Raw genomic sequence first — 27,096 nt, 5'->3', positions numbered from 1 at the left:
CAGGAGATTTATTAAGGCATGTCAGTATTTGGTAGGTAGGGGCTAGGGATATATATCTCAGTTGGTTGAGTGCTTGCCTCCCATGCACAAGGCCCTGGGTTCAATCCCCAGGGCCCCTCAAAAAAAAAAAAAAAAAAAATTTGGTATGTAGAATGATAGATTTCCTTTTATTTTCAGGTATTTCATGTAGTCGCATTCATATACCAGTTTTAGGAAGGTTTGGGACCTTCGAAACTCTGATTCTGCGCAGAGCTCCTCTTAGAACCTTTTCAGAAACACCAGCATACTTTGCCTCAAAAGATGGGACAAATAAAGATGGCTCTGGAGATGGAAATAAGGTAATTATTTTATATTTATTGAAACCCATGTAAATTTTTTTTTTCCCCCTGCAGTGCCAGGGGTTGAACCCAGGGCTCTGGGCTTGCTGGGCAAGTGCTATACTACTGAAAGACATCCACAGCCCCATTTTCCCTCGTTTATTTATTTATTTTTTTTCAGAAGAGTTTTTTATTCCCTACACTTCCCACCCCCATTTTCCCTCATTTAAATAGTTAAATATAATAGTAGTACTGTATATCCTCTGGGTTTATATGTTTTCTATAGGAAATTTCAGATATATAAAGTGGAGAATTTTGTGTAATTTTATTTTGTTTTAGTTTGAACCATAGAGTATAAGCATTGCACTTAGTAAGCATTAATTAAAATTTCTAACACCTCAAAGTAGTAAAGAAGTTTCATTAAATAATCTATCTAGGTAGTCACTAGGATCAAGTTAGGAATAACCATCATTTCCTGTTTTCATACAACTCCTCCCCCATCCTACCCCCAGTACTAGAAATTAAACCCAGGGGGACTATACTACCAGCCCTCTCTTATTTTTTATTTTGAGACAGGATCTCACTAAGTTGTCCAGCCTGGCCTCAAACTTGTGATCTTCCTGCCTTAGCCTCCTGAATAGCTGGGATCACAGGGGTGCACCACCATCCTGGCTCATACAATTCTTTGACAACTTATGATCATATAAACCTCACTCTATTCTCTACCTAAAAGTCTTGGACTTCTGGTATACTTAATATTGGGCTACTCTAGTAGTTAACAAATAGATTATTAGCAATTATATCAAGTCAGTGAATTATCAGTTTTTTTCATGGTATGAATTTGACTGACACTTATAATGTTATGTGCTAGACAAAATTCTATGCACGTTCATATCCATGGCTCTGAAGTAGGTGGAATTATTGCCATTTTGGAAATGAAAAAGGTTACATGTAAGAATGTTAAGTCACTACCTACCATGATAATAAGTCTTGATGTAATTTCATTGAATGGTGATTTTTAACCTATGTTAATTGGCCCCCAAGTGAAAGAATACTAAACATAGCATGTTTTTATAGTTTTGGAAAGACTTTTAAAGTGACTCCATTTCATAGCTGGAATATTAGAAATCTTCAGAGTTTTGCCTTGTAGAAGAGAAAAATCAGTCTGAATAAATCTCCTGCTTTTACTGTTAATGTCAGTAGCTGTCTGAAATGCAATGTTCCTCTATTTCTTTTTTTTTTTTCTTTTTTGCGGTACTGGGGATTGAACCCAGGGCCTTGTGCTTGCAAGGCAAGCACTCTACCGTCTGAGCTATCTCCCCAGCCCTATTGCTTTTTGAGTCATTGAAAGGAGGCTCTTTATTATATACATGCTGGCACATACTGTGTTAAAAAAAAAAAAAAAAAAAAGAACAGGTTAATACATGTGTTTTGATTTTTGTGGTAAAAAGATCTTTTGATAACTAGTGATAGTAAGGATATAAACTGTGCTAATAATTCCATTCTGGGAATTATAAGAGTAATTATGAACTATATCATTTACATTTAAGGTATATATAAAATGATTGACTGAAACTAATAATCTGACAATCTCTTTTTTTCTCCTCTACAAATATTAGAAATCAGTGAGTGAGGGCAGCAGTAAGAAATCAGGCTCTGGTAATTCTGGGAAAGGTGGAAACCAGCTGCGCTGTCCTAAATGTGGTGACTTGTGCACACATGTAGAGACCTTTGTGTGTAAGTATTTCTTCTAGTGTTTTTCTTTTTCTCCTCCTTTAAAGTCATTTGATGTATAGAAATATATAAAATTATATAAACCAAAGTTATTTTCTTCCTGATCTTAGGTGATTCTCTAAATGGTCACCAGATATTTAAACTACCTAGGACTATTGATACTTTGTGTTGTGGTATAAGAACTGAAGAAAAGTATTTGCTTCTTGTTAGGTGTGCTGGTACCTACCTATAATCCCAGCAACTGGGGAGACTGAGACAGAGAGATTGCAAGATCGAGGCCAGACTTAGCAACTTGGTGAGACCCTGTGTCAAAATGAAAATAAAAAGGAATGGGGATGGAGCTCAGTGATAAGACACCCCTAGGTTCAATCTCAGTACTACTGTCCCACATCTTTATTTTGATTTTGTGTATTATTTTAAATTTGGATTTTGTGCAATCATTGGGTTATAGGAGAAACAAGACTTACTCTATATTTATTAGTGCATTCTTCAAATACCTATTAAGCATTTCATTGACTAAAATCAGTCGTTCAAATATTAAGGTAATTTCCTTCTCTGAGAACTCTCTAGAGGAGTAAGCCCTTAATTCTAGGAAATGTCATATATTTATTAATGATTCACTCAAAAGAAGGATAGGTCAACTATTCTACTTTTGTTGTGAGTTTCTGAAATGCAAAGATGCTACTAGAGATATTTTCTTTTCTATTTATTTATTTATTTAGGTACTAGGGATTAAACCCAATGTTGCTTAACCATTGAGCCACATCTCCAGCCCTTTTTCCATTTTTTAATTTTTTTGAGACAGTGTCTTGCTAAGTTACTTGGAGCCTTGCTAAGTTGCTGAGGCTGACTTTGAACCTTAGACCCTCCTGCCTTAGCCTCCTGAGCCACTGGGATTACAGGCATGTATCACCATGCCTGGCAGATATTTTCTTCAGTCCATCAAATAATCAACAAACTTATTGCCTATATGATTTAGAGTTAATGGTAATGACTCAGGGTAAATTACATTGTGTCTCTATGTCAGCTTTCCTGTACAGGTCAGTTGTAAAAAAACTGATGACTGGGTTTGGTAGGCCTCTCAGTTTCTTATGATTAGCTGAGAAGATTCTCCATGGTCTAACCCTAACACTGAGACTTTAATTAAAATTTCACATTTAGGGCTGGGGAGATAGCTCAGTCTGTAGAGTGCTTGCCTTGCAAGCACAAGGCCCTGGGTTCGATCCCCAGCACCGGAAAAAAAAAAAAAAAAAAAAAAAAAAAAAAAAAAAATTTCACATTTACCATTAATATTAATGGGCCACCACATGAAAGAGTACTATACACAGCATGCTTTTACAGTTTTGGGCTTTTTTTTTTTTGCCTTTTTGTGGTGCTGGGGATCCATCTCATGGCCTTAAGCATGTTAAGCAAGTACTCTTATCACTAACTAAATCGCTAGCCCTAGTTTTGGAAAGACTTCTAAAGTAATTCCAGTTTCATAGCTGGAATACCAAAGATCTTTGGTTTTGTCTGTCAAAACAGAAGAATCAGTCTGAATGAAATTTAATTTGGATTATAATATAGAATGAAAGTGGTAGAACTGAATGATAAAACTTTCTAAACAAAACAAATTTGATGTGATATATAACAATTCTAATATTTTAATCAGGAAATACTTCTTTTTTTTTTTTTGTTTCGTTTTTTTTTTTTTTTTTTGAGAATGAGTTTAATCTTTATAGACCTAAAGAATAATTTCTTAGAGTAGAAAAGGAAAGAGACTAAATTTAGTAAATGCCAACATACATAATTTTTATCTTGTAACCTCGCTTTTTTTTTTTTTATTGTAAACAAATGGGATACATGTTGTTTCTCTGTTTGTACATGGCGTAAAGGCATACCATTTGTGTAATCATAAATTTACATAGAGTAATGTTGTTTGATTCATTGTTATTTTTTCCCTTCCCCCCACCCCTCTTTACCCTCTATACAGTACTTCCTTCCTCCATAATAACCTCACTTTTTTCAGGATGGAATATTCTTATTTTTATAAATGAAGAAGCTGAGACTTTAGTTCACTTAGCAGTGAAAATTTGCTTTTCAGAAGTTCCCCACCCCATATGTTTCTACCAACTGAAGATTCTTTAGGGGTAAACTAGATCCTCTTTGGATTAAATATTTTTCTTTTATGCGGTGTTTTCAAAACTTGCCAGGTTGTGTTAACCATTGTGGGTGACTTTCAAACATGGGTGACTTCAAGGCTCCTTCCCTAGAGATTAAAATTCTGTAGATGTTGGGAGGGGTTCTCAAATCTGTGTAACAGTTAGACCAAGTGTGGAAACACTGCTTTACAATAATCAACTCAAGGCTGAGGCTCATTTCCTTTGGGAATTCTAATTGGAGGTGGTGACTTGGAAGTAGAAAATGTGGAAGAAAAGAGTAAAAGAAGAGTATGCACTTATACATAATTTAGCAAGCAAATAACTGTTGAGTCAGATAACTGCCAGGCTCAGAAAATATAGGTGAATGTGACACTGCCCCCTCTCCTTGGTGCTTTACTTGCAGACCTTGGAGTATAACAAACCTTTCTTCCATTGGTTTTGCCTACCCACAGTAAAAATCTTTTCAGAATGTGTCTTTTCGAATGTGGAGGATCTTCTGTGTATACACATTAAAACTTGTGCCATCCTCATCCTAAAGAGTTTTGTTTGATCTCAGATTATTTTGTTTAAATCTTCCCTTATTTAGTTACTAGTATAAACATCTTTTCTCTTACTTTTGGTCACTTGTAATTCTTTTGTGAATGGCCCATTTATGTAATTGGCAATTTAAAAATTTTTTTCATTATTTTTAATTACTTGAATACATTTGTATCCTTCTTTTATTAAAAAAGTCAGACATTATGGATAAAGTCAAGGTTTTGGGAATAAATCTGTATTGAACATACACTTTTTGAAAAAATATAAATGATATGTTTTTCATATTTTTGCAAATTGCTTCTCTGCCCGAAAAGCAATGTTTTGAGAACTATATATGTTGATACTCATTCTTTCAAGATTTTTAAAATTCATTTACATATGATACATTTCACCATTTTAAAACATACAGTTAGTGACTTTGGTATGTTCCTAAGTTGTACAGTCAGCTCTCTAATTCCAGAACATTTTCATCATCCCGGAAAGAAATCTCATAGCCTTTAGTAGTCATTTTCCACCTTCCTCTCCTCCTAGCTGTGGCAACCATTAACCTAGTTTCTGTCTCTGTGAATTTGTCTGTTCTGTATATTTCATATAGTGGTATTATACAATAGATGGCATTTTTGTCTGGTTTCTTTCAGTTAGCATATTTTCAAGGTTCATCCTGGTTGTAGCATGTATCAATATTTCAGTCTTTTTTTTTTTTTTTTTTTGCAGAGGGGTACCAGGGATTGAACTCAGAGACACTCAACCACTGAGCCACATCCCAGCTCAATTTTGTATTTTGTTTAGAGACAGTGTCTCACTGAGTTGCTTAGCGCCTCACTTTTTCTGAGGCTGGCTTTGAACTCAGGATCCTCCTGCTCAGGCACCTGAGTAACTGAGATTACAGGGTGTGCCGCCAGCTCATTGTCCTTTTTTTTTTTTTTTAAACTTTATTGTACTTTTTTTTTTTTTTTTTTTTATGTGGTGCTGAGGATCAAACCTTACACATGCCAGGCAAGCACTCTACCACTGAGCTACACCTTCAGCCTTGCTCATTGTCTTTTATTGTTGAAAAATCCCATTTTTTAGCCACTCATCCGTTAATGAACATTTGGATTGTTTCTTCTCATTGGCTATTGTGAATAATGTTTCTGTGAACACTAATGCATAAGTTTTTGTGTGGACATACATTTTTTACTTCTCTTGGGTAGGTAGGAATGGAATTTTTGAGTCATATGGTAACTATGTTTAGTTTTTATAGACTTGCCAGACAGTTTTCTACAGCATTTGTGCCCTTTTATAATCATATCAGCAGTGTGAAGAGTCCAGTTTCTCCACATCTTTTTTAATGTTTACTTTTGATTGGTAGTGATTGTGAAATAGTATCAAATGGTGGTTTTTAATTTGTATTTCCCTGATGAGTAATGTTCAGAATCATTTCATGTGCTTATTGGCCATTTGTATATCTTCTTTGAAAGAATAGCTATTTAAATCCTTTGTCCATGTTAAAATTGTGTCATCTTCTTGTTGTTGAAGAGTTCTTTATATATTTTTGACACTAGACCCATATCCAGATACATGATTTGCAAGTGTCCTTTCTGTGGGTAGTTTTTTCGTTTAAATGTTGTATAGCATAAGTCAACAAACTTTCCCTGTGTAAGGCCAAATAATAAATATTTTAGACTTTTGGGTACATTTAGTTTCTGTTGCAGCTATTCTACTCTGCAACAATAGACAATGTAAATGAATGTATGTGGCTGTTCCAACAAAATTTTGTATATGGACAGTGAGATTTGAATTTTATTTAACTTTCATTGTCATTTTTCAGCTATTTAAAGATGTAAAAACTATTTTAGGTTATGGGTTCTGCAGTACACTGTTCTATCTTCTGAGGATAGTTGTAGTGATTTTTGTTGTTTTCTTTGCTAGTGTTAAAATAGGGTATTCTTGTTTGACATTGTGGAAATAAAATACATTTTTTATAGATAGATACCATACGAATATGTGTAAAATCATCCGAAATGGGATGTTAAGAAAATCTAAGAATGTTTGTAAGGACTAATATTCTGTGTATTTTTCTTAAATTTTCTTTTACATATTAAAAATAATTTGTCAAACATGAAGTTTTTTTTATTTAAGATAGACCCTTTAGCTATTTTTATTTTTTACATACCTAATACTTGTGAAGGCTTACTGTACTTATGTGTCTGTTGAGGTTGGTATTGAACATTATTACTCTGGTTTGGAGATTTTATTTTGGAACCTGAATTGTGTTTGGAATCATGAGGAACTTTTATTTAAACAAATCTCCCAGTGTTGAGGGTGAAGTTCAGTGGTAGAGCACTTGCCTTGCATGCCCAAGTATGATTCCATTCTCAGTACCACACACACAAAACAAAAACAAACAAAAACCAAAGAAAGCAAAAATCTGAGAAGGTTTTCACTAAGGTTGTCTTTCTTATTTTGGCATATTCTACAAGAATATTTATTGGCATCAGTATTATAGAAAGGACTATATTATGATACTTGTAATCATTTAAAGAAAAAAGTACGTATTCCCTGGTAATTTAACAAAATTAAAATTCATGCCCCCCCTTTTCAGGAATAAAACGTTAATGCTTACAATGCTTGTATTTTTTCCTTACTTAGCATTTTAATAAATAAAATTCATTCCTTGAATTTGGGTATATATGGAACATTTTTCACTGTAAAATTGTATTGTAAATAGAGTATTCAAGTTGAATTTAAGCAGTCTTTCCAGAGTAAGCAGAGATGTGATATGTTGATGTTTAATCTCTTTCCCTTTGACCTATTTCCTTAGAGAAATATTTTGTTCTTATGTTCATAGGCCAGATTTTCCTGTCATACAGCCTGAACTAGATCAGAGGCTTCTCTGCCTCTTAATTCTTTCCTCGTTAACCATCAGGTCGCGGGTAAACTGGTGCCTTATAATAAAATAAGACATTGGCTCTATTCCCATTGGTGGGAAGTGGTGATTATTTGGGCTTATTGCAGGTATTTGGACTGGCTTGATCTTTTTCTTTAGGTTAACATTTATAGGTGATCATTAAATAGAAAACATGTTTGAGCTCTCCTGGAGTTTAAAGTTTTATGCTAGAGTTTATCCACATTGTATTCTTAATTGCCTTGTGTTTAAGATTGGAAAAAATAAAAATTAAATTGACTGAATTAATAATGAGTTTTATTTTTTTATGTATGGAATAATCTATTCATTTAGATTATTTCGTGAAGACTTAGGTGTGCTTGCTTGGTAATTATGAATAGGTATTAATATTTTTAATTTTCCCAAAGAAGAAAAATTTTCTTAAAATTCTTATGTCTTCTTTTTTTTTTTTTTTTTTTCTTTTTACTTGTCTAGCTGGATGATACACACACACACACACACATGCACACACACAGAAATAGCCCATATAATTGTATTATCTAGATTTATCAAATCTGTATTCATTATTTGCATTTATATGGGATGCTCTTCCATGCTGCTTTCTGAGGTCCCTGGTTACCATTAATAGGATTAGGCTTGGAAAATGCCAAGAGCATTTATATTCATAAGTCGACATCATATAGCCATATTTTAAAAAGAAAGAAAAGGTAGGAAAATCATATTTGGTTTAACACAGGATAAACTATAGCTGATGCTTTAGAATTGAGAAGCCCATTTTATCTTCATTTTTAACTACCCTTTGTTGCTTTCAAAATCTATATGATTGGGGCTGAGACTGGGGCTCTAGCCCAATGGCAGAGCGCTTGCCTAGCATGTGTGAGGCACTGGGTTCGATCCTCAGCACCACATAAAAATAAAAACAAATAAAATAAAGACATGCTGTCCACCTACAACTACAGACTTTTTTTTTTAAAAACTATATGATTATCTTGAAATCAAACCAATATAACTAAGGTTATTTTGTTAGTTTCTTAGTGACTTTTCAAACAAAAAAATAGGAGTTAGAGGCTGGCTTAGTGGTAGAATGCTTGTCTGGCATGCATGAGGCCCTGGGTTTGATTCCCAGCACTGTGGGGAAAAAAAAAGAAAAAGAAAACAAGAACTTGTGGAGTAATTGAGGGTGAAATAAACTATGAAATAATTTGATATATTTACCAAGTCAAGGTTTGAATTTTTTTTTTTTTTGGCGGTACTGGGGATCGAACTCAGGACTTTGTGCTTGCAAGGCAAGCACTCTACCTGCTGAGCTATCTTCCCCAGCCCTGAAATATTTCATAATAAAATATTGGAAAAATACTTTAATCTGTGCTTGACTTTCATTCACTGTTCATTCAAATATTTCAGCAAAAATATATGATTTTTCAATATTCTCAAAGTGGTTTTTGAAACTGCCTTTCATGAATAGGAACTTGGAATAATCTCAGTCTTTTCTTAATGAAATATATCACAAAATGGAAGGAACCTAGTAGAAATGAATAGAGTTTACTGAATTCGTTGGTCCTTGTAATATTATATACACAAGGCTGTTATTGTGGCTAGTGGAGTGAACTGCAACCTACTTTTTGTCACTGCATAAATTTTCATTTACAGTGAGTCTTTTAGGTTAAAAACACTACTGGGATTATTTTTAAATGTTCCTTTGCTGATTTCTGTTTTCTTTTTCAGCATCCACTCGTTTTGTAAAGTGTGAAAAATGCCATCACTTTTTTGTTGTCCTGTCTGAAGCAGACTCAAAGAAAAGCATAATTAAAGAACCGGAATCAGCTGCAGAAGCTGTGAAATTGGCATTCCAACAGAAACCTCCTCCTCCCCCCAAGAAGGTATAAGTGTTAGCTCAGTCTTATAAGTATTTTGTCTTGAAAACATTATATTACTTTCCTCTCCCCATTTTATATTGAATTCTAACACTAGTAGGTAAATAAGTATTGTAAATAGTTTTTTGGGTTTTGTATGTGTGTGTTATCAGGGACTGAACACACAGATGCTCTACCACTAAGCTACAACCTCAGTCTTTCTTATAGTTCTTTTTATTTTGAGACAGGAGGGTCTAACTTAGTTTTAGAGGCTGGCTGCAATCCTGCCCCAGCATTCCCAAGTCACTGGAATTACTGGTGTGTGCCTCTATGTTTAGCTGTACATTCTTTTTTTTTTTTTTTTTTAATATTTTTTAGCTATAAATGCATACAATACCTTTATTTTATTTATTTATTTTTATGCGGTGCTGAGGATTGAACCCAGTGACTCACACATGCCAAGCAAGTGCTCACCACTGAGCCACAACCCCAGCCCTGTAAGTTCTCACTATAGGCTCTATCTGGCTAACTTGTTATTGATATTTGATGCTTGGAATTTATGTTTGGAGTCCATTGCTTTTTCCCCTGTCATAATTAATACTTAGTATTAATGAAATATAATTGGATATAATTAAAATGGTGTTAATACCTAGTTAATCTGAAATAATATTCTTTTAAAAATTCCAGCTATTGACTTATTTTGTTAGTGTGGGCCCCTAAGTAACACTAATCTGCAATTTTCCCCCTTAAATTAGTCTGTTTTACGGTAGAAAAACTTTTAGTTTAACAATGTCAAGTAATTTTTTTCACAGTTACTGCTAGGGCTGCCCTGTATATCATCTTGGCTTTTGTGATGTGGGCTCTTGCCAGAAGTTTCAAGCAGAGTGTGGTTTAGTCTTGTGAAACATGGCAGAGTGTACGTGATAGCTCCTTTGGGCACATGATATGTGATTTTTAAGAACCAGGAGATCTTGCCTCCTGGTCTTATTCTTCTGTCAGTGTCTCAGATATGAGTACATTTAAATTATTTCTCACTCTGTCTCAGTGTATATATATATATATATGTGTATATAAATATATATATTTTATTGCTGTGTATTATATTATGTATTTGTCTCTATCCCTAAATGTGCTGTGACAGATTTGAAGATTCATATATGTAATTTATGAGGAATAGATTATAGATTTTAAAATCTACAATACAATTTAGTTGTGTGTCAGCTAAGGAATTTGTCATGTAAAAGTAATGTCATAGAAAATATAGCTATTAAGAATTAGGCATCGTGGCACCCACTTGTAATTCCATTGACTCAGGAGGCTCAGGCAAGGGAATTGCAAGTTGGAGGCCAACCTGGGCAGCTTAGTGAGATCCTGACTCAAAATAAAAAGTAAAACCGAGCTGGAGATGAAGCTCAATGGTAGACTACAGGTAGGGTTCAGTTCTCAGTACCTCATTAAAAATGTGTGTGTGTGTAGCTATTAAGTTTTATATGTCTCCTAGTTTGTGTAGACTTCAGTTGAGTTAAAGTTTTAGAAAATACATAAGCAGTTTATTTTTAAGGGTCAGTGATAATTAACTGTTCATTTTTATTCACTAAAAACTGAAGGAATTTACCCTGGGAGGCTGAGGGAAGAGGATTGCAAGTTTGAGGCCAGCCTGGACAACTTAGTGAGACCCTGTCTTAAAATGAAAAATAAAACGAATTGGGGGTGTAACTCCAGGGTAAAATACCCTTAGGTTCAGTCTCTGAAAGAAAAAAAAAAAAAAATAAGGCTTTTAGATTGCCGTTTAGATAAATGAAGACTTTAAGATTAATATCAGAGAAAGAGCTAAGTGTTTATGAGTAGTAAAATATATGGATACTTGGGCTGGGGGTGTAGCTCAGTTGGTAGAGTGCTTGCCTGTCATGCATAAAGCCCTGGGTTCAATCCCCACCACCACCAAAAAAAAAAAAAAAAAATACATGGATACTGGTAATATAACTTATGCCTTTTACTTATATAATGTCTGTTTCTGAAAAGGGTAGTTTTATAATACAGTATCTTTGAACAATGTTACATTTGTGTGATTGAGAGAGGTATAGAAAAGATTTTTTTAAATGATTTACATTAATGATGATACCTTTATATCTATGGTAGCATGGGTAGGTATTTCAGTGACTTTAATGTTAACTTTTTGAAAAAACATTAGAATCTATGGCATTTTTTATAGAACAGAAATTAGCATAACACTAATAGAGAACAGTAATATTTTGTTAAGCTAGAAACCTAATGATGTAGTTTTGTTCATTTAAGATTTAGACCTTTGAATCATTTCTACTTAATGTATCATGTCCTTAGCATTTTATTTTTAATGAGAGTCTGTTCAGATTTAAAACTCTGCCATTATGTTCAGCACATAACTTTATAATGTGTGTGCTTTTATAACTCATAGTAACTTATTTATACCTAATCTTTTTTTCAGATATATAACTACCTCGACAAGTATGTTGTTGGCCAGTCGTTTGCTAAGAAGGTGCTTTCAGTTGCTGTGTATAATCATTATAAGAGGATATATAATAATATCCCAGCCAATCTGAGACAGCAAGCAGAGGTTGAAAAGCAGACATCATTAACACCTAGAGGTTAGTACTTTTGATAATTGACCAAAATAGAAATTACAATGCTTAGAAGTAATTTTATTTGTAATTCCTTGCTTTTATCTAAAATGATTTTCTAGGGCTTGAACACAGGAGTGCTTAACCACTGATCCCCAGCCCTTTTTATGTTTTGTTTTAAGATAGGGGCTCGCTAAGTTGCTGAGGCTGGCCTTGAACTTGTGATCCGCCTGCCTCAGTCTCCTGTGCTGCTCAGATTGCAGGCATGTGCCACCATGCCTGGCTAAAATGCTTTCAGTACAATGTAGCATTGTTCAAAATGTAGGTTGCTTTCCCTTAGTGGATATGAAATCATCTTGGCAGGATGCAAATAGCATTTTTTTTTTTAAAGGAGTGAATAGAAAATACCAGAGTAGCTGGGCATAGAGGCTCATGCCTGTAATTCCAGCAACTTGGAAGGCTGAGCCAGGAGAATTGTGATTTAGAGGCTCAGCAACTTAATGTGACTCTTGTCTCAAAATAAAAAATAGAAAGAACTGGGAAGGTGGCAAAGTGCCCCAGGGTTCAATCCCTAGTACAAAAGAAAGAAAGAAAATGCCAGAGTACATTACTTGTAGATAAGTTTTAAGTTATACATGTATGGGCTTTTGGTCACAAAATAAAATGTATTGGTGCTGGGGTTGTGATTCAGTCGTAGAGCACCCACCTAGCACACATGAGGTCCTGGGTTCAATCCTCAGCACCACATAAAAATTAAATAAAGGTATTATGTCTGCCTACAACTAAAAAATATATATTTAAAATTTAAAAGAAAATGTATTTCTTGTTAAGGGCCTCAGGAAAAGATGTTTGAAAGTGGAGGGTGTGTAGATCAATGCTAGAGTGCTTGCCTAGCATGAGGGAGACCCTGGTTTTGATCCCAAGCACTACCGGGGGCGGGGGGAAGTTGAAGACCACTGGGCTAGAGATTGTGTTATTGTCTTTGAATTACAGACTTCACCATAACTAGTTCACCATGAAAAGATCATTGTAATTCTCTACACTACTCAGTTCTTCTCTTTTGGGTTCAGGATACAGAATTTCATTTGCCTAAGTCAGAGATATGTGGAGATGGTAACTATTAATACAAGACATCTTGCACTCTTTCTTTTGTGGGCCCAAACTGTAGAGTGCAAGGTGAAGGGCAAATTTGTAAGTGATTGTATGTGCAATTTTTATAAATCTTAGATTCTAATATTACCAGTATACTGTGTAATCTCAACTTACTGTGGACAATAATGTATATTATATAAATAGAATCCTTTCATTAAAAAATAACTGAATAAAATGTAAATATTTAAGTCTATCTTGTTGTCCAGAGAGTCCTGTTTTCTGATTTAGATCTATAGTCCATCCTTTTAGGTTCTTTTTAGTCATTACTAATACGATTTGAGGAAATTCTGCTAAATACTTAAATTTATAACTCTATAATATCTTTCAATTACCTCGAGTAGCTTATTTTGGTATATAACTTACTTCGGTGAAGATGCTTGTTCATTTGTTGAACTTACGGCAGAATAGTTATGTGGTAGTATCAGTTACTTTATTTTTAGAAAGTGTAAGTCATAACTAATGGAAGACTTGGAACCATCATTTTTACAAGGTCTAAATGGCACTCTCTAGTCATGAAGCAAAATTTTTTCTGTTTCCTTCAGTCAGTTAAATTGATATTGTTTAAGGTACTGAAAGCAACAGTTATGATATTTATAATGTGAAAGATTTTATTTAACTCATTGAAAATTTAAATTGTACTCTTTTCTTAAAATAGATGCCTATTTTTAATCTGACATGTGAACGTTAGCAACTGGACAATCATCATTAAGCCTGGTTTGGTTTTGTTTAATATAGAAAGGAGGTAGCATATACATTTTTTCATAATGTCATGTAAAGAGCTAAAAACAATGTTAATGAATATATCTTTTTTTTTTTTTGGGTGCTGGGGATCAAACCCAGGGCCTTGTGCTTGCAAGGCAAGCACTCTACCGACTGAGCTATCTCCCTAGCCCCGAATATATCCTTTTAAGTATATTTGAAAGAGGGCAAGAAATGGGATACTCATCGTTCCCCAAAACTAGACTAATATGTAATCTTTTCATCTTTTTTTTTAGAGTTAGAAATAAGAAGACGGGAAGATGAGTACAGATTTACAAGTAAGTGATCTCTCAGGTCCTCCTCTGCAATCTTCCTTCCTTTTGAAATTTACCTCAGTCAAGTGTCTCAGCAATAGTAATGATAAACATGTATTTGCTTGTATGCAAGAAAGATGTATATTATCTCAGTGTGCTTATCAGACATGGTTTACCTAAGTTGGGAACAATTTATCACAGCTAATTTGTGTAATTGGGTTATTTCAGGTAGTTGACTTTCTTTTCTGTTATGACACTTCTTAAAGCATAACTTGGAGAAATATGAAGTATTGTATATAGTTTTCTTTTATAAATATAAATACATTGACAGTTTTTTAATTATAATTAGAATTGGCCTGCTATAAGTGATTGGAACTTTAATAGAGGCAAAATATCTTCCAACTACTTTTTGCCAGAAACTAGTTTATTTTTTGATATTTATGAAACTTGTAGTCTTGCAAATTATGAATAAGCCCCAGTGCATTGTTTGTAGCCATGGATAGTACCTACATCAGATAGTCTGATGGAGGTTGTAGAAGGACCTAATACACCAAGGAGAGTGACCATTTTGATGTCTTAAACCATTGTTTTGGCTGCTGCACAAGAAGGTGAAGGTTCCAGAGGTGTCATCATAAGATTCACATGACTTTTTGTTTTACTAATTAAAATATTAGAGGGAAATTGACAGTTTGGTACTTACACATTTGCCTTTGAACCAAGCAGTATTATATATTGACTCTTTGAAGTATAGTGCACATACAACTGAGCCATCATAATATAACTGTTTTACCACCTGTGGCATGACATTTTCTGCATGTAAGAAAAGTGTATTTGTCACTAGTTGTTTTTAAATCTGTGGAAATGCTGATATATTGTGCATGGTAAAATTAAGAAATATAATCAGTAGAATTTGATTATATAAAAATGTAAGATCTAAATAAGAAACTAAGGACATATATAATTTATATTTCATAATCCAAAAATATAATTAAGTATTCAATACTCATAAGTATACTGATGACTAGTAGAACTAGTATGAATTAGTAAAGAAAGTCTCTAGTGAATATTTTGAAAGAACTGTCATGTAATACATGTACTTATTTGATGTAATTTAAATGTTAACAATTGACAGTATTTAATAACTTCGGTAAAAGCAATCTGAATTTATATTGGATGACTTGGAACAAAAATTTTAAGTTATATCATTATGTATAATTTAGTAATGACTTACATAAGATTTTAGGCTCTAAGTTAGGATATTAGACCAAAATCATATGCAGTCAAAATTATTCTCCTAAGCCCCTTTGGGTACCAGCATACAACTTTTATACTGATGTAACTGTTTTTTCTCCATCATTGGAACATAATATTGTTTCTTAAGTTGAGCACTCAATGAAATCCTTAGTTTGCATTTAAGGGCTATGTTGTCTGAAAAAAAGTAGGAAAATAGTAAGAGCAAATTTTTTTATAACACACACTAAAATCGCCTGCCAAGCACTGTGCTAAGTATTTTGCATATATTCATTTAATCTTCCCAAACCCATGAGATAGAAACTGTTATTTTCACCCCCATTTTACAGATGAGAAACTGAAAGAAGTGTTAAATAATATGTCAATGGCTACACACAGCTAAAGAGCTTCTTTTTTAATTAATATTTTAGTTGTTGATGGACCTTTATTTTATTTATTTTTATGTGGTGCTGCAGATCAAACCCAGTGCCTCACACATGATAGGCAAGCACTCTGCCACTGGGTACCACAACCCCAGTCCACTAATGAGCTTCTTACCACTACTATACTAGCCTGCTTGCTCATAACTCTTATTAGAGAGATCTGCTTAAATAGTGAGAGAGATGCAGGAATGAGAACTACCTAAAAGAATAGAAGAGTCATCTCAAGTATACTGTGGGGCATATGGTCATAAAATGGAATGATGGAGAGCTGGGTATGGTGGTGCATGCCTACAATACCAGCTACTCAGGAGGCTGAAGTGGAAGGATCCCAAGTTCAAGAACAGCCTCAGCAACTTCATGAGACCCTGACTCAAAGTAAAAAATGTAAAGGGCTGGGGATGTATATCAGTAGTTAAAGTGCCCCTGGGTTCAATCCCTAGTACTAAAAAACAAAAAACAAACAAACAAACAAAAAAGGAATAAGAAGACACTAGTCTGTACCATTTAAATTATCCCTCTTTTTATTTATTTTTTTATTTTATTTTGGTACTAGGGATTGAACTCAGGTGCACTAACTACTGGGCCACATCACCAGTCCTCTTCTGTGTTTTATTTAGAGACAGTGTCTCTAAATAAGTGAGTTGCTTAATGCCTCACCAGTGCTAAGGCTGGCTTTGAACTTGCCATCCCCCTACCTTGGCCTCCTGAGTTGCTGGGATTACAGGGATGTGCCACTGTGCCTGGCAAGTTATCCCTCCTTTTTAGAAATTTAAATCACTGAGTAAATTAAATACATATCATGTAGCTCAGTTGTAATTAATATACCACTTATAATTTTGTTCACAAATTATTCATCTGAATTATTTTTTTCCATTGGGCACAGCTAAACTAAAACCAAATTCCTTCCATATTAGATTTTGCTAAAATTAAAAAAAAAGATTTTACCAGCAACAACTTAATTGAACTCATATAGGAGACTAGGTTTTCTTACCTGATGTGGATTATGAATTTTTCACTATCATTAACTCTTGAATGTGGCACAAATTAAATTCACATGTTAGTTGAATATAGTTAATTTTGATAACTAGAATAACCCTTGACTTTAATTATAAAGAGAGTTTAAAAATGACAGTCAGATGGATTAGGACCATAATAAGGTTTGTCTACTGAACCATCTATGGTTTGATTAAAATAATGCATTGGAAAGCAGTGATATTCTTAACCCATTTCTCAGAAACAATCTAAAAAACATCCAGAAATATAAACAAGTATGATATCAGATTTCTCAAATGCTAAGAACCAGGAATAATCTAGATATTTACAGTTTTGGATAATCTTTAAAAACTAGTTGGATTCTTTCCCTCAACCAAGAGAAAGCAAGAATACAGATTCATTTTTATAGGGACCCAGCTGATAAACCTGATACTTCACCAGCAATATCAATCCTGTCTAATTAAGCATTCTAACTATATTAAAGGGACTAGGGAGCTCCCTTTTGAGATCCAGTAAAATCAGATTCAGATAGGGCCAGGAATAGTGAGACTTAACCATGTTTTGTTTTGTTTTGTTTTGTTTTTTGGTAATTCACACAGTCATTCTGAGATGTGAAAGAAACTATAAAGGTTATATTACTATTTTCACATTGCAAATAAGGAAGCTGTTCCAGGAAAGTTAAGTGACTTTCCATGGTCCATATCCTTGGAGCAATAGAACTGAGACTAGAACCTAATTGCTTTTTCCCTTCTCTTTCCATTCATTGTTTTTTCTTGCTGAAAATGTGCCCCCAAATGAATTGCATCTTATTCTACTCCTTTCAACAATGTGTTTGAAATTGACAGGACAAGTATTATTGCTCTTTTGTAGAATAGGAAACAGAATCACAGTGAACATTGCTCTATAAACATATAGCTATTTAAAGCTCTTTGACTCTTAGTACTGTTACTCCCTTCCTTTGTGTGAAGTAGCATTCTTCTTTCACGTTTATTAAATAATGAAGGTGGAAAGAATCCATTTTCTTTTTTTTTTTAGCAATTTTTTTAAAAATTTATTTTTATTGTAAACAAATGGGATACATGTTGTTTCTGTGTGTACATGGAGTAACAGCATACCATTTGCATATTCATAAATTTACATAGAGTAATGATGTTTGATTCATTCCATTATTTTTTTCTTCCCCCCCACCCCTCCCACCTCTCTTTTCCCTCTATACAGTCCCTCCTTCCTCCATTCTTGTCCCACTCCCATCCCCCATTAAGAGTCATCATCCGCTTATCAGTGAGATCATTCCTCTTTTGGATTTTTGAGATTGGCTTATCTCACTTAACATGATATTCTCCAGTTTCATCCATTTGCCTGCAAATGCCATAATTTTTTTATTCTTTATAGCTGAGTAATATTCCATTGTATATATATATACACCACAGTTTCTTTATCCATTCATCAATTGAAGGACATTTAGGTTGGTTCCACAGTCTGGCTATTGTGAATTGAGCCGCTATGAACATTGATGTGGCTGTATCTCTGTAGTGTGCTGATTTTAAGTCCTTTGGGTATAGGCCGAGGAGTGGGATAGCTGGGTCAAATGGTAGGTCCATTCCAAGTTTTCTAAGGAATCTCCACACTGCTTTCCAGAGTGACTGCACTACTTTGCAGTTTCACCAACAATGTATGAGTGTACCTTTTTCCCCACATCCTTGCCAACACCTATTGTTGCTTGTATTCTTGATAATCGCCATTCTAATTGGGGTGAGATGGAATCTTAGTGTAGTTTTGATTTGCATTTCTCTTATTACTAAATGTTGAACATTTTTTCATATGTCTGTTGATTGCTTGTACATCTTCTTCTGTGAAGTGTCTGTTCATTTCCTTAGCCCATTTGTTGATTGGGTTATTTGTATTCTTGGTGTAGAGTTTTTTGAGTTCTTTATATATTCTGGAAATTAGTGCTCTATCTGAAGTATGAGAGGCAAAGATATTCTCCCACTCTGTAGGCTCTCTCTTCGCATTGCTGATAGTTTCCTTTGCTGAGAGAAAGCTATTTAGTTTGAATCTATCCCAGTTATTGATTCTTGCTTTTATTTCTTGTGCTATGGGAGTCCTGTTAAGGAAGTCTGATCCTAAGCCAACAAGGTGAAGATTTGGACCTACTTTTTCTTCTATAAGATGCAGGGACTCTGGTCTGATTTCAAGGTCCTTGATCCATTGTGAGTTGAGTTTTGTGCAGGGTGAGAGATAGGGGTTTAGTTTCATTCTGTTGTATATGGTTTCCCAGTTTTCCCAGCACCATTTGTTGAAGAGGCTATCTTTTCTCCATTGCATATTTTTGGCACCTTTGTCTAGTATTAGAAAATTGTATTTATTTGGGTTTGTGTCCATGTCCTCTATTCTGTACCATTGATCTATCTGTCTATTTTGGTGCCAATACCATGCTGTTTTTGTTACTATTGCTTTGTAGTATAGTTGAAGTTCTGGTATTGCGATACCCCCTATTTCATTCTTCCTGCTAAGGATTGCTTTAGCTATTCTGGGTTTCTTATTGTTCCAGATGAATTTCCTGATTGCTTGCTCTATTTCTGTGAGGTACGTCATTGGGATTTTAATTGGAATTGCATTGAATCTGTATAACACTTTTGGTAGTATGGCCATTTTGACAATATTAATTCTGCCTATCCAAGAACATGGGAGATCTTTCCATCTTCTAAGGTCTTCCTTAATTTCTTTCTTCAGTGTTTTGAAGTTTTCATTGTAGAGATCTTTTACCTCTTTGGTTAGATTGATGCCCAAGTATTTTATTTTTTTTGAGGCTATTGCAAATGGAGTTGTTTTCCTCATTTCTTTTTCAGCTGTTTCATCGCTTGCGTATAAAAATGCTATAGATTTATGCGTGTTGATTTTATAGCCTGCTATTTTGCTGAATTCATTGATGAGGTCTAGAAGTTTTCTGGAGGAGGTTTTTGGATCCTCTAAATATAGAATCATGTCATCCGCAAATAGTGACAGCTTAAGTGACTCTTTTCCTATTCGTATCCCTTTAATTTCTTTAGTCTGCCTAATTGCTCTGGCTAGAGTTTTGAGGACAATGTTGAATAGAAGTGGTGAAAGAGGACATCCCTGTCTTGTTCCTGTTTTTAAAAGGAATGGTTTCAGTTTTTCTCCATTAAGAATGATGTTGGCCATGGGCTTAGCATAAATAGCCTTTACAATGTTCAGGTATGCTCCTACTATCCCTATTTTCTCTAGTGTTTTCAGCATGAAGGGGTGTTGTATATTGTCAAATGCTTTTTCTGTGTCAATTGAAATAACCATATGATTCTTATCCTTAAGTCTATTGACATGATGGATTACATTTATTGATTTACGGATGTTGAACCATCCTTGCATTCCAGGAAGGAACCCCACTTGATCGTGGTGCACAATTTTCTTAATATGTTTTTGGATACGGTTTGCCAATATTTTGTTAAGGATCTTAGCATCTATATTCATCAAGGATATTGGTCTAAAATTTTCTTTCCTTGATGTGTCTTTTCCTGGTTTTGGTATGAAGGTGATATTAGCTTCATAGAATGAGTTCGGTAGGGTACCCTCCTTTTCTATTTCCTGGAATACTTTGAGAAGTATTGGAATGAGTTCTTCTTTGAAGGTCTTGTAGAACTTGGCTGAGAATCCATCTGGTCCTGGGCTTTTCTTGGATGGTAGATTTTTAATGGCTTCTTCTGTTTCATTGCTTGATATTGATCTGTTTAAATCGTGTATGTCCTCCTGGTTCAGTTTGGGAGAAGCATATGTCTCTAGAAATTTGTCAATGTCTTCAGTACTTTCTATTTTGTTGGAATACAGATTTTCAAAGTAACTTCTCATTATGTTCTGTATCTCAGTGGTGTCTGTCGTGATATTTCCTTTTGCATCATGTATTTTAGTAATTTGAGTCTTCTCTCTCCTCTTTGTTAGTGTGGCTAAGGGTTTATCTATTTTGTTTACTTTCTCAAAGAACCAACTTTTTGTTATGTCAATTTTTGGAATAGTTTCTTTTGTTTCAATTTCATTGATTTCAGCTCTGATTTTAATTATTTCCTGTCTTCTACTACTTTTGCTGTTATTCTGTTCTTCTTTTTCTAGGGCTTTGAGCTGTAATGTTAGGTCATTTAATTGTTGACTTTTCATTCTTTTCTGGAATGCGCTCCATGCAATGAATTTTCCTCTTAGTACCGCTTTCATAGTGTCCCAGAGATTTTGATATGTTGTATCATCATTCTCATTGACCTCTAAGAATTTTTTAATCTCCTCCCTGATATTTTTTGTTATCCATGTTTCATTCAATAGCATATTATTTAGTCTCCAAGTGTTGGAGTAATTTCCTTTTTTTACTATGTCATTGATTTCTACTCTCAGTCCATTATGTCTTTTGATTGATGAGTTTAGGCCATTAACGTTCAGGGTTATTATTGAGAAATGATTTGTATTCCCAGTCATTTGGCTTATTTTTGGTTTTTAAGTTGGCTTGGTTTCTCCTTTGAGTGGTTTTTCTCTAAGGTAGTTCCTCCCCTTGCTGACCTCCATTGTTGTTTTTCATTTCCTCCTCATGGAATATTTTGTTGAGAACATTCTGTAGTGCAGGCTTTCTATTTGTAAATTCTTTTAACTTTTATTTATCATGGAAGGATTTTATTTCATCTTCAAATCTGAAGGTTAGTTTTACTGGGTATAGGATTCTTGGTTGGCAACCATGTTCTTTCAGAGTTTGAAATATGTTGGTCCAGGCCCTTCTAGCTTTTAGAGTCTGGGTTGAGAAGTCTGCTGCTATCCATATTGGTCTCCCCCTATATGTAATCTGATGTTTTTCTTTCGCGACCTTCAAAATCCTATCTTTATTTTGAATGTTAGGCATTTTCATTATAATGTGCCTTGGTATGGATCTGTTGTGATTCTGTGCATTTGGTATTCTGTAAGCCTCTTGTATTTGATTTTCCATTTCATTCTTCAGGTTTGGGAAATTTTCTGATATTATTTCATTGAATAGGTTGTTCATTCCTTTGGTTTGTATCTCTGTGCCTTCCTCAATCCCAATAATTCTTAAATTTGGTCTTTTCATGATGTCCCATAGTTCTTGGAGATTCTGTTCATGATTTCTTACCATCTTCTCTGTTTGGGCAACTTTATTTTCAAGATTCAATATTTTGTCTTCATTGTCTGAGGTTCTGTCTTCCAAGTGGTCTAGTCTGTCGGTGATGCTTTCCATTGAGTTTTTTATTTGGTTTATTGTCTCCTTCATTTCAAGGATTTCCGTTTGGTGTTTTTTGAGAATCTCTATCTCTTTGTTGAAATGATCTTTTGCTTCCTGCAGGTGCTCTTTCAGCTTATTGGTATTATCATTCATTGCCTGCAATTGCTCTCTTATCTCATCCTTTGCTTAAGAATCCATTTTCTTGATTCCTTGTATAATTTTGTGTTGTACTTTTGTCACTAGACATAATTTGAGATTTTTTTCCTTTTTAGATAAGACAGAATGTTGACATATTTAAACTTTTCTAAATTGTAATTCAGTTTTAGATGTATAGTTTTATGGGGCTTATATTCAAAAAATTGGAGATGCAGCTCTAGTAATTCCTTTGGCATTTTTTCAGAATTGCTTCAGATTGCTGGAATTAGCCCACATGGTAATGCTTTAGGAGCATCAATGCAGCAACAGGTAAATCAACAAATACCTCAGGAAAAACGAGGAGGTGAAGTATTGGATTCTTCTCATGATGATATAAAACTTGAAAAAAGTAATATTTTGCTGCTTGGACCAACTGGGTCAGGTAAATAACTTTCTGGGAAATTTTACTGTTTTCTTAAAAAAAATAGAATATAAGTGATTCTGTAACCTATACCTGCAACTGAGGGATTCTGGCTTTTAAAAAGAAAGCCCAAGACCGATTTTCTAAAAACATTGTCAGTTTTCTTATTTAGGCTTCAAACTAACCTTGAGATATTAGTTCTGACCTTCAGGCCAGTTCCTAACTTCTTAACAGAAATAATAATAAGATAAAATTAGATCCAAATAATAGTAAAGACCTGCCAGTTAATAGCCTTTATTATAAACTAATTTATTTTGCTTTTTTATAGAAAAATTTATGTCAATTTATTTTTAGTAAACTTTTAGTTTCTGTTTCTATTTATAGGTAAAACCCTGCTGGCACAAACTTTAGCTAAATGCCTTGATGTCCCTTTTGCTATCTGTGATTGTACAACCTTGACTCAGGCTGGATATGTTGGTGAAGATATTGAATCTGTGATTGCCAAACTGCTCCAAGATGCCAACTATAATGTAGAAAAAGCACAACAAGGTATGTTGTCAGCTAGCTTGTCTATCCCTAAATTTAATTTTTTGGGAAATTAATATTAAGAAACAACATTTATTTTGAGTTAATGACTAAAATTCTGTAATTATATAGAAGTACTGTTGTTACATACTTTCTAGCATACCCAGTAAGGGCCACAAGTTTGCTTCATCTTATGGTCATTAAGGTAACTGTTAGGGTCAAGTTATTATTCCATTAGGTGCTTAACATTATCATTGCTTTTCCTGTTCTAACTCCCCTCCAGACTTCTAATGCTGGGGCACGGGCAGGGTGGGGACTTGAGCAAGAGCGGGCAAGTATAGAATGGGTGAGTCTAGAAAAAGTTTAGCCTGTTGCCCTACAAGGATGGCATAAATGCTTCATTTCTCCATCTATCCTATTTACTTATTTACATGAAGAGCATGACAGCTTCCTGTCCAAATTCCTTTTAAGACAAGAATGTAGGTGAGAAAGAATAAGTTAAAGTTTTGCTACTGCCAGCACTGCATATACCTCATGCTTCTGCACTATATCTCAGCTTCTCATAATAAAGAACTTGAATATATTAGCGGGGTAGATAACTATTGTCAAAGAGCTTTGCTTATTGTACTCAAATGATGTTCTGTAGAATAAATTTCAAAATATTTGCACAAAATGATAAATGAACAAGGGAGCAGTATATTTTCAGAATAACCCATCACATATGTTAAGAATGAAAAATTGAACAGCCTTGCTCTGTAGCTCTCTAGTGCTTTAAAGCTGAGGCTATCTTGTGTATATTGTTTTCATATTATAAATAGAATCCTCCTTAATTATAGGAATTGTCTTTCTGGATGAAGTAGATAAGATTGGCAGTGTGCCAGGCATTCATCAATTACGGGATGTAGGTGGAGAAGGCGTTCAGCAAGTAAGCAGTTGAATATTTTGTTCAAGCCCACTAAAAGGAAGGGAATACATCAACTTCCCAAATATTGTACGTTTGGTTTCACAATTAGATTTTTTTAATTACTTTGTTTTATTTCTTTCACCCTAAACTTCACATGTCATTTTAAAGTAGTTCTGATCCTAAAAGTTATTAATGGATTAATGTAACAAATTATTTTTCTTAAAAGAAATTAAAAATATTTTAAAGGACAGGAAAAATAAAATTTTAATTTTCATTGTTTTTATTCCTCAAAGGCCCAGTTAAGCATTCTAAAAGACTACTGAAGAAAGTTCTGGTTCTAACATGAATGAATCATAAATGTTTCTTATTCCTTCCACTTGGTTAGAAGATAGGTGTCAAATAGTGTGTCATTCCTTATAGAGTCATAATTGAAGTTACAATGATCTATTGGCCAACTTAACCTTTTTTAAAAATATTTTTTTAAGTTGTAGATGGACATGATACCTTCATTTTATTTATTTATTTGTTATGTGCTACTGAGGACCAAACCCAGTGCCTTACACATGCTAGGCAGGTACTCTACCACTGAGCTACAACCCCAGCCCCCAAATTAACCTTTTTTTTTTTTTTTTTTTCAATTTATTTATTTTTACATGGTGCTGAGGATCGAACATAGTGCTTCACGTGTGCTAGGCAAGCACTCTCCCACTGAGCTACAACCCCACCCCCAAACTTAATCTTTTAATGGTAATTAATTATGATATAAACTAAAGGTCAAAGCAACTGCTTCACTTTTTCACTTGTTTTTGACAGTGATATACAAAGGTATGTCCTGGATAATTTTTTTTCTTTTATGAAGGCATCTCAAAATATATTCCCAAAGTTTAAACTGGAGTAGAAAAGAATTTATGTGAAAGACAAACCAACTATTTTCAAATTTTGAATGTTCCCACCATGTTTAGGAACCATTTTATAGAATCATAATTCTGTCTTTTGGTCAGAATTATGGTTTTATTATCAAAAACAACTTTTTAGATTGACTATTTCCTCAATTATAATACATCAGGAGTCTTGTATCCATTTCAGAATAAATTTATGAATTATTAATGTGATAAGTACATTTGATTTTTCATGTTGTCATGTAGGAGTTTTCATTAGTTATGCTCATTGACCATAACCACATATTATTTTCCCCATTAAATCCCATTATGTTAAGTATAATAAATAATGCACTTTTATATGGTAATGCTATAAATCATTCTTTATTTAGGGCTTATTAAAACTACTAGAAGGCACTATAGTCAATGTTCCAGAGAAGAATTCCCGAAAACTACGTGGAGAAACAGTACAAGTTGATACAACAAATATCCTGTTTGTTGCATCTGGTGCTTTTAATGGTTTAGACAGAATCATTAGCAGGAGGAAAAATGAAAAGGTAAGTTTTTCTGAGGAGTTGGAGCATTACAGAGGTACGGAGGGTGGAAACTCAGTTTCTGTTCTCATATCTACTGACTAGTCATTGGGTTTTTTAAAGAGCATATCAGAAATACATTGTTTGAATTTTAGAGCAGTATTTAGAGGATTTCAGAATACTATCTATGTATGGACATTTTTAAAGTATAACAGGATGAATTCAATTTTAGGAGTTCACTTATTATTTGAGGTAGCTGCTCTATCAGTAAAATTTTTTATTCATTTCTCCTGCCCAGTTTACTGGAGTCTAGTAAACAGCTTGTTTCCATTGTCCCTGCCCATAGAGTCTGTCATAAATCATTGCTGGCATTCACAAATGGAGGGAAGCATTTGGGAGTGGGGTTGTCATTTTTTACTAGTTTCATAGTTTTTTGTTTTTTTTTTTTTAACATTCTTATAAGCCCTGTTTTTAACTGGGATCGAGACTGACTGCTTCACGCCTTCAAAGTATGTGCCCAGCACCTATTTGTTGATTGATTATATAAAATATAATGGTGGCAAGAAGTATAGCGTATTCCTGTGTTTTCCATGTTTTTGTGCTTTACCTAACAGCCAGCCACAAATGTTCACTTGTATATTACATAACATTCTACCAAAATGAATACCTCAAATTAGCTGTTCGCTAGATTTTTTGCTTTGAGTCTCCTCAGTTGTCAGTGCCTAGTTTAATGCATGAGTTTAAGTAGCAGTATAGTAGTTATTAGTTGCTCATGGGAGTTCTGTGCATAGCCTACGTGAGGAAACATGTTTACAAATAATAACTGAACCATGTAATCAGGCTTTATTTAGCATGAATAAGGTTAGATTTTTATTTTTCTATGAATTTATGTAGAATTTTAACTGTAGGAAAAATATAAATTAACTATTAACTGTATTTTCTTGCCATTGATATTCTGCATAAACTAATAAATTAGAAGGATTTTTTTTTTCCTTCATGTGTGAGTAAGAGATAACCTTGTATTTGAAATTCTGTAACAAAGACAGGGACCATGTTCTCATACTAATTTATAATTAATATTTCTTTATACTTCTAAAAAGGATTTGATGTTGAAACACGCAGTAGAGGACAATTAAAAATAATATTAGAAAAGAATAAAAACATGTAAAAGGAAGGTTTAGACAATAGTTTTGATCTATTGAGAATTAAGTTACTCCATTTAGCTATGAACTGATTAACAAAAAATAGGGGGAAGTGATGGGCTCTACTAATACCTAAGAGAGGAAGATTTTTAGGAGAGACAGTTTTAAAAGGATATATACGTATATCTGTATGTAATGGAGAGACATGAGACTCTTCAAGAATGATTTTATAGAAGATTAAGAACATCAATGTAGCTATTATTTTTTTAATCAACCTTCATTGAAAGCCAAAAATACAATATTAAATAATATACCATATGAAACTGTTTACAGTCTTTTTATTCCTCTTGCTTTTGCCCATGCCTTCCCCTATATCAATTCAGTCAGCAAATAATGGTTCATCTTTTTTTAAGACTTAGACTATTATGACCAAT

General features: G+C 34.0%; 1 protein-coding gene across 1 annotated transcript in view; it reads left to right on the top strand.

Moving 5' to 3' along the window:
- CLPX (caseinolytic mitochondrial matrix peptidase chaperone subunit X) overlaps window positions 1–27,096 on the top strand; it is a 40,450-nt gene that overhangs the window by 6,765 nt on the left and 6,589 nt on the right. Inside the window, exons 2-10 of the mRNA XM_079125665.1 lie at window positions 178–338; window positions 1,937–2,054; window positions 9,342–9,496; window positions 11,934–12,093; window positions 14,214–14,255; window positions 22,525–22,701; window positions 23,065–23,229; window positions 24,042–24,130; window positions 25,380–25,544. Coding sequence (XP_078981791.1) covers window positions 178–338; window positions 1,937–2,054; window positions 9,342–9,496; window positions 11,934–12,093; window positions 14,214–14,255; window positions 22,525–22,701; window positions 23,065–23,229; window positions 24,042–24,130; window positions 25,380–25,544 — 1,232 coding nt within the window. The remainder of the gene's footprint in view (window positions 1–177; window positions 339–1,936; window positions 2,055–9,341; window positions 9,497–11,933; window positions 12,094–14,213; window positions 14,256–22,524; window positions 22,702–23,064; window positions 23,230–24,041; window positions 24,131–25,379; window positions 25,545–27,096) is intronic.

This window comes from Sciurus vulgaris (genome assembly GCF_902686455.1).
Source record: "Sciurus vulgaris genome assembly, chromosome: 2".
Classification (NCBI taxonomy): Eukaryota; Metazoa; Chordata; class Mammalia; order Rodentia; family Sciuridae; genus Sciurus; species Sciurus vulgaris.
This window is presented reverse-complemented; position numbering and strand designations above follow the sequence as displayed.